Below are 7987 nucleotides of genomic sequence, written 5' to 3' on the forward strand. Positions count from 1 at the left end.
TTTAATGTGATAATTTTACTATATCTACGCATATTCCTAAGTTAGTAGATCCAACTGGATCTGTAAAAGAATTTTACATGTGACCCATGTATAATTTTATTTGCATATTAACATATTTATCTGTGTCAATGTTTTTAGGTGCTCACGACAACAAAATACACTGGGAAAATCAACACAAAAAGTTGCTGGCAAGTCTACCGAATGAATTGCTTCAGGAATATGGAGAGGAATATATCTCTGAAACCCAGTCATTATTTCTGAATTATGGAAATACAGCAAGCACTGACTTTAGCCCCGTGTTAGACAGTATTACAGATGCAATCCTGTCAGAGAATCCAAAAGTAAAATACTATGCTGGCAAACAGTTATGGCTGTTATATTTCATTGGAATCTATTTACCACACAGTATCAGTGACAATTTCTTTAAAGGTATATTTCTAAAGAACAAGTCTATGCCAAGAGCCCTTAAAAAGCAGAAGAACCATGAATAAAGGAAACCTCTAATTCCAAGATCCATCTAATCCAGCCATTTTTCTATGGGAATAAATATGGCATTGGCCCATCAAGCACATTGTAGAATATACAGTATAGTTACTACTTTGATCTACATTGTACAGTTTTAATGAAGAAAAAAATCACCTAAACAACCTTCCATAATTTTTTTTGTCTTGTCTGCATAAGTAAAGTGCCTGTTGGAAATGTTTAAAACCTTTTCTATGCTACTTATTCCAGTAAAACTTTCCTCTATTTTATCTTTATTTCATTCTACAATTTCTTTCTTAATTTTCTGAAATGACTTTGACTTTTAATACTTTCCCATTTTAGATAAAATCTTTCTATTTGCAGACAACTGTCTTGGCGAAAACGAGCTTGTTAAAGTTTATGATCAAGCCAAATGTCCAATATTTATTTGTTGTGATCATAAGATATTTCAAGTACTAGTTATCTTGGATGGAATAAAAAGAAAATAGTGTACTGGAAATCTCAAATTGGTCTAGTTATTTTTATCCAAGGGTGAAATATCTTATGATTTCACAGAAAAGATTATGATCCTCTTCTCTGGAGTTCTGCTTTTCTATCTTGTAATGTTAAAATCTTGAATATTTTATTATCCCTATTATGTTCTATTTTTAAAAACTAAAATTGGTGGGAAACGTCCAGTGCTCTTGTTAATCTGATAAGAAACTCCTTTTTAGCTGATTATTATGGTTTTGATAATTTTGTGACAAACCTGGCTTATCGTTTTTGGTAATCTGATTATAATTGTTACATTTTTTTCTAAATCTAAATGCTGACATGTGTGGTGTGATGTTTTGGCTTTTATTGCAAGTGTTCCATGTGCCTGGAAATCCTATTCAGGAGAAGAAACTTGAAATGCCAAACTATTGAAAAATCAGAGAACCGCTACCTTTAAATTGAATGCACAGTTCTATTGTGTAGCCATGTAACATAGAGATAGAGAGCGCCATGTATAGCATTCTGGGAAGTGGGTAACTGTGATCTAGAAATTATGTAAACTATAGAAGGATTTCTGAAAGTGGTCACAACTATTTGCAGTGTTGTATCTTCACGTTGGAGCCATTCTACTAATTTGAGAGGGGACTTCCACTAAGATACAGTATTTATGCTTTGCACTCCTAGTTGGTGTTTGGCCTGTTGTAGCTAACAATGGCAACACACATATAACAGAATGATTATTCAGAATGAAATGTGTTTCTCTGAACAGCCCACTTATGTAGTTTGACCCATCTGAGCATTATAATAATTGATGGGCTTATTTGGCTATATGTCACTTATCAAGAAAACCTCCATAGAGATGTAAAAAATTTACAAATTATTATTACCCCAAAGCTAATCGTAAAGTAGATAACCATGTATATAAAGTTTTAACTAAAATAAGAACGGACAGTAAAGTATTCTTCATTACTGTAATTCTGTTTCCTCGATCATTAGTGTGTATCATTTCTATTCTATATCCGGCACATTGATTTATTGTGGTTTAATAATGTTTCGTTCATGCAGCAGGGCAAGCATTTACAATCCTATTATAATCTGTTTATGATTTGATGATATGATATTCAGGGAATATTTTAATGTGTTTGTATTTAAACTGAAAAATCAGCAACATAATTAAATGAATATTGAGGTATAATAACATTAACTGTAGTATGGTAGGATTATACATGCTTCATGAAACCACTTGCTAGAAAAATGATGATTCGCATATTGAGTTATAAATCATACTTTTTGTCATATGTACAGTTATTCTGTTGTAACAGAAATGATTCTTTACAAATATTGAAATTATTTTTCTAAATCATTGCAATGACTCTGTAAATTTCCTGTGTAGTTTGTAATAAAGGTTTTTATTTTTTCATATATTTGTTTTCAAATTTGCCTGTGTATGTTTACAAGTGTTTCTTATGCCAGCTTAAAAAAAAAATTAAATGGTCATGCCTTTTGCAGAAATCATTGGTACAGTTGAATTAGATGCTACCTTAATAAGACGAGAAACAAATATTTTTTTCCTATCTGACTGAATGGCGGTTTTGTTAAGGATGCTAGGACTAAAGACAGATCTCACAGAGGACTAGTACATCTTCTAAGAGGAGTTGATCTAGACGCTGCTTGAATAAATAACTATGGCTGGGAAGTCAAGGTTTATTTAGAGAGCACCTAAAGCAGAAACTGTACTTTAAGATTTGGGGGCTTTAACCCTTATCTAAACTAGCCTTTAAGGAATCCAATATTTTAGGTATATAAAAGGACTTCCAAATCTAGGTTCAGATCCTGACAGAAATCACAGAACACCCTCCAAAACCTAAAGTTTATTTTTGAGGTCAAATTTTTTTACTTTTCTGAAGAGAAGAAATTACTCAGAGGCCATTTCTAGAAAGCATCATCCTCTCAAAAGCCAGGCCGTTAGGTGAAAATGACTGATCCCGGGATGAGACAGGCCCCTGTGACAGAAGGTCCTGTTTTTCAGGCAGAATACATGTATCTGAGATAGAGCTCCCTTAGGACAGAGAACCAGGCCCTCTTAGCTATGAGAATGATCTTTACTTGATCCTGTCGGATTTTTTTCAAAACTAGTGGTGGAAAAGCATACACTAACTTGGACTCCCACTTCACTGCCCCAAGGATTGTCCCAGGGATTTAGGGAGCAAAATCTTTTTGACCTGCCTAGTGAATAAATCCTCATCTGGGGCGCCCCAGAGGTCTACCTTCAGGAAGACTTCCCTTTTTAAGCACCATTTTCCCCGGCTTAGATTCATGTGGCTCAGGAAGTTTGCCACTGTGCTCTCTGGGCCTTTTACATATACTGCAGCAAGCGAGCTTAGCTGATGTACTGCTAGGGAGAAAAAGTCCCAAGTTAATTGCATCATAGTCTATAAGGCCGGAAAAAGATGGAAGTCCAACCTCTAAGAATTAAACAAATGTTTTTTCCCTTCACCCATGATTTGCTCTTCAGGAAGGCATCAAGGCCTCTCTTGAACATGCACAAAGAGTCTGCCAAAACAACTTCCTCTGGCAAAGTTCCAGTCTCACTGCTCTTACAGTAAAGAATCCCTGTCTATGGCAATGGTAGTACTTCCTCTCCTCTAGGAGAATGCCCCCTTGTCCTGGTCACAGGCCGAGGTATGAAAAGATCTTTGGAGAGATCCTTGTGCTGCCCAATCAGGTATTTGTACATTGTAATAAGGTCTCCCCTCTGTCAGTTTTTTTTCTAACCTGAATAACCCAAATTTTTAAATTTATCATAGTATTATAGTTCTCTCATTCCCCTAATAAGCTTGCACTCCGCTGTACCCGCTCCAGTTCTATGTCAGTTTTATACACAATGGGACACATTTACTTACAGGGTCCCCGGAGTTCACTGAAAGTGCATGGTCCGTCTATAATGCATTGTGCCAAGATTCACGAAGATCGTGTGCATGATATCATGAATGTGTTGCTTCCCCGCTCAGGTCCGACAGAGTTCACCATCTTTTAAGTGGTGCATATAAGTACTTGGGCTTGTGACACAATTTGAAAGTTAAATCCCGCGCTCATTCCGAATCAGTTGGACCGTCTGACGGCACGCGCCCCCCCCCCCCAATTTGTGACGCATGAAAGCCAGCGCAGCTGTGCCACAACAGGGTAGCAAGTGCCGCAATCCTAGCGCAGACACTTCTTAAATACCTGTGCAAGCCATTGTAGCCCAAACAACAGTACACAGTCTGACAAAAGTCCATGTGCGACCCTTAGTTAATAAGGGTTCCATCCATTTGATCTGACCAGGGATCTGTATAAGGACAAAACTATGTCCATGTTCAGAATCTATTCCTCTTATAATACATCCCAAATTTATTTGGCAGCAGATCTGGCTCTGGTCCCTAAAATTAAGTTTACCATCCACCAATATCCCCAAGACTCTTTCAGTTGCAGTTTTAACAAGTGATTGACAGTTTAGAACATAATTGTACCTTTTGCTTCCATGGTCCAAGTGCATAACTTTCCATTTTCCACCCATTTTCTCTAGCTTCCACAAATCCTTCTGTAATATTATACTATTGACCTCAGTATTAATTACTTTATACAGTTTAGTATCTCCAAACATTGAAACTTGACTGTATAAAGCTGCTACAAGGTCATTATATAAGGGGGCCCAATACTGACCAGTGGCACTTCACTGGTAACCTCAATCCAAGCTGAGAACATGCTAATAATAACGACTCTCTGTTTTCTATCACTAAACCAATTGGTTGACCAAAAACACAGATTCTCACCTAGTCCCAGCGGTTTCATTTTATGTATCAACCTTTTATGTGGCACTGTATCAAATTCCTCGGAAAAGTCCAGATATACATCCTTAGGCTACATGCACACGATGTATGCATGCCGTACCGTAGTACAGCAGGCATACATCGGCGCTGCGGAGAAGAGCTGCTCACCCCCGTCCCTGTCCATAGGCATATACAGCGCATGGCACCGTATCAGGTAGAAAGATAGGACATGTCCTACTGTGAGCCCATAGAAGTGTATGGGGGACATATATCGGCCGTATATACATTCCCCATACGTGTGTGAATGTAGCCTTAGCCTCCACCAGGTCCAGTCTGGAACTTACTTCCTCATAAAAGTGAAGGAGTCTATGGCAGACCCCTTGATTATTCAGGAAGGCTACTGCCGTGGTGTTGTCTGAAAAGACTTTTACGTCAAAGTTCGGAATCTCAGGGCTTCTTGGATGGCTGCTAATTCCCATTAGTTTAAAGATCTTTCTCGCATGGTATCTGTCCTTAAACCATGGGGACTCCAGTCAGTGTTCAAACCTACCTGTTTCTCTTGTTTCCAAAGAAGGCCACGAACAAGATCAGGAGTCTATAACCACCACCTTAGGGATTGCAAAAGTTCTCCAGGTAGAAAAATCTTATTATCTAGGCTAGATTCCCTTCCATCCCACAATCTGAGCATATGTAGTTGCAGATAGCGGCCATGGATTATGTCCAGGGAATGGCTGGGATGGCTGCTGTAAAGAGACCCAAGACAGACATACTGTCCTTATAGAGGGGGAGTGATGACAGACCCTGCACTACAACTTGAATCTTTTGCATTTTTTCTGCTGCTAAGAAAGATCTGACATCTGGAATCTAAATAAATTCCTAAAAATGTCTTGGATTGTGATAGAATAAGTAAAGACTTTTTTTGTATTTACCAAACAACCTTTGATATAGTGGGGCACACTTAATTCCTACTTGTCTATCAGTGCTGGTGCACACAATTTCAGTTGCCCGTGGACACGACCCTGAAACATCTGACTTAGGGTTGGGTGACCGCCATCTTGGATTTCTGTATGACATCGTGCAGATGAGATTTACGTGTCTCTCTGCTATGAGCCTGTAGCCATGCTCCCTCACTGATCACTTCCTGCCAGGAGATTGTGAGCAGAGAAAAACTACAGGGAGATAAGTTAAGTTATCTGGGGGAAGGGGGAGACAGGCATATATCTGTGAGATGTAGCAGAGCTCACAGTGTAAAAGTCTGCAGACACTTTGTAATCTCATGAATCTCTCATCTGTCTCATGGGATTTTGCACTGAGCAGCCTTGGGAGTGATAGCAGCTAAAATAGCAATAAAACTGAGTAAAATGGTAAGGTAAGGGGTTAAAATTATCTTTGTGTTAACATCACTAGGGGATTGAGATGTGGGAAAACTAAATTATTTCCTGGCGAATGCAATCAATTTTATCCTTAAAGTAGGCAGCCAGATCTTCAGCCCCAAGGTCTGTGACAGGTGGCTGCACCTTTGGTGTTAGTAAGGAGTGAAGAGTATCAAAGAGCCTTTTGGGGTTGTTAGAGAGAGAGGATATGAGATTAGTAAAATAGACCTGTTTAGCAAGGTAAAGGGCATAGTTATAAGTTTTTAGCATAAATTTGAAGTGAAGAAAGTCTGCAGATGTGTGTGATTTTCTCCACAGACGTTCGGCAATCCTGAAGCACTGCCGAAGGAAACAAGTTTGTTCAGTGTGCCAAGGATTCCTGCGTGTGTATTGAAAATTTCGGATAGTGAGCGGTGCCATCTCATCTAGCGCGCTTCTGACAGTGTGATTATAGTGGTTAGTAGCCAGGTATGGACAGGTGAAAGAGGAGATGGGGGGTAGTGCAGACTGTAAGGTTTCTGTGAATTGGTGAATATCTATTGCACGTGGGTTCCGTAGGTTTCAATCGATAAGATAAAAATAAAATTAATAAAATTAATTTAATAAAAAATATATAGGATTCGATATAGAATTCAATGTAGAAATGTATGTGAATGAATAGAAGAAGTTTGACATGGGTAAAACTATGTAGTTCAGATCGGATAGAGGAGCGTGGGGTATACGCATGTGCACTAAATGGGATTACGCAACTGGTGTGGTGTCTATGATGGAAAGATTAGCGGTACACATGGTCCAGTGCTTGGATGTTGCCAAGGTAAAGTAAACAAAACGAGCTCAATCAGAGCGTGGTAGAGGATGGAAGGATAAAATGGAGAATCTCGGACAGCAAAAGAGAAAATATAAAGTGTGTTGTGATGTAAAAAGGCAATAGGCAGGTATTAGGAATTGGAAGTAAATGTGAATATGAATCGCTGCTGAAAATAAAAATAAAAAGATATATACATACATAAATAAATAAATGGATTGATACCTAAGTCTGGAGGCGGAGTAAAATTGATAAATATAAAGGAGGGGTATAGTTAATGTTTCATGCTAAATAGTAGGATGGTGGATATTAGTAAGAGAAATTGATAAGGGATTTTGATAAATGATGGAATTGATAGGGGGTTTAGATAGATGAATGAGGGTCTTGGATAAATGATTGTGATCGCAAATTTAATGTGTGTTCTGATCTTGAGGGGGGAGGGGGAGCTAGGAGGGTTTAGAAATTATCCTCAAACATTTCATTCAAGCCTGCTGGATGCAGGCTGTTTAATTTAAAGATCCAAAACATCTCCCTTTTTCGTAACTGTTGGAAACGGTCATGGTGTGTTTATGCAATTTTTTCAATGGGTATGATGGAAAAAACGGCAAAGTCTTTATTGTGACACGCTAATGTGTGTCTGGAGACACTATGTTTGTGTATCCATTTGTCACTTTACTTCTGTGTCCGTTCATTCTTGTACGTAAACTCTGACAGGTTCGGCCTACATACTGTAAACCACAAGCGCATTCCAAAAAATAAATTACGAAAGTGGAGGAACAGTTAATGAATTGTTGAATTTTAAAGATCTCCCCGGTCTGGTTGCTGGTAAAGGTTTTCTTTTTGTGTTGAATATTTGAACAACACTTACAATTCACATGACCGATCTTGTAGAACAAAAGAGTAACTTGCCTTCACATGGCATATCACATAAACAGCTTTTAAAATCCACATCCCCATTTCATCTTTTAAACCAGGTGGCCCTTCTGGCTCAGTTCAAAAGGGCAGAGGATCTGGCTGACAACCTGGGGGGGGGGGGGGGGGGG

At 38.5% G+C, this 7987-nt stretch overlaps 1 protein-coding gene across 1 annotated transcript in view; it reads left to right on the plus strand.

Moving 5' to 3' along the window:
- HSD11B2 (hydroxysteroid 11-beta dehydrogenase 2) overlaps positions 1 to 2379 on the plus strand; it is a 44343-nt gene extending 41964 nt beyond the window's left edge. The window contains exon 5 of the mRNA XM_072117719.1: positions 139 to 2379. Within this exon, the coding sequence (XP_071973820.1) occupies positions 139 to 491 (353 nt within the window). The 3' untranslated portion in view covers positions 492 to 2379. The remainder of the gene's footprint in view (positions 1 to 138) is intronic.
- Positions 2380 to 7987: the final 5608 nt, after the last annotated feature.

Source organism: Engystomops pustulosus, chromosome 7, assembly GCF_040894005.1.
Source record: "Engystomops pustulosus chromosome 7, aEngPut4.maternal, whole genome shotgun sequence".
NCBI lineage: Eukaryota > Metazoa > Chordata > Amphibia > Anura > Leptodactylidae > Engystomops > Engystomops pustulosus.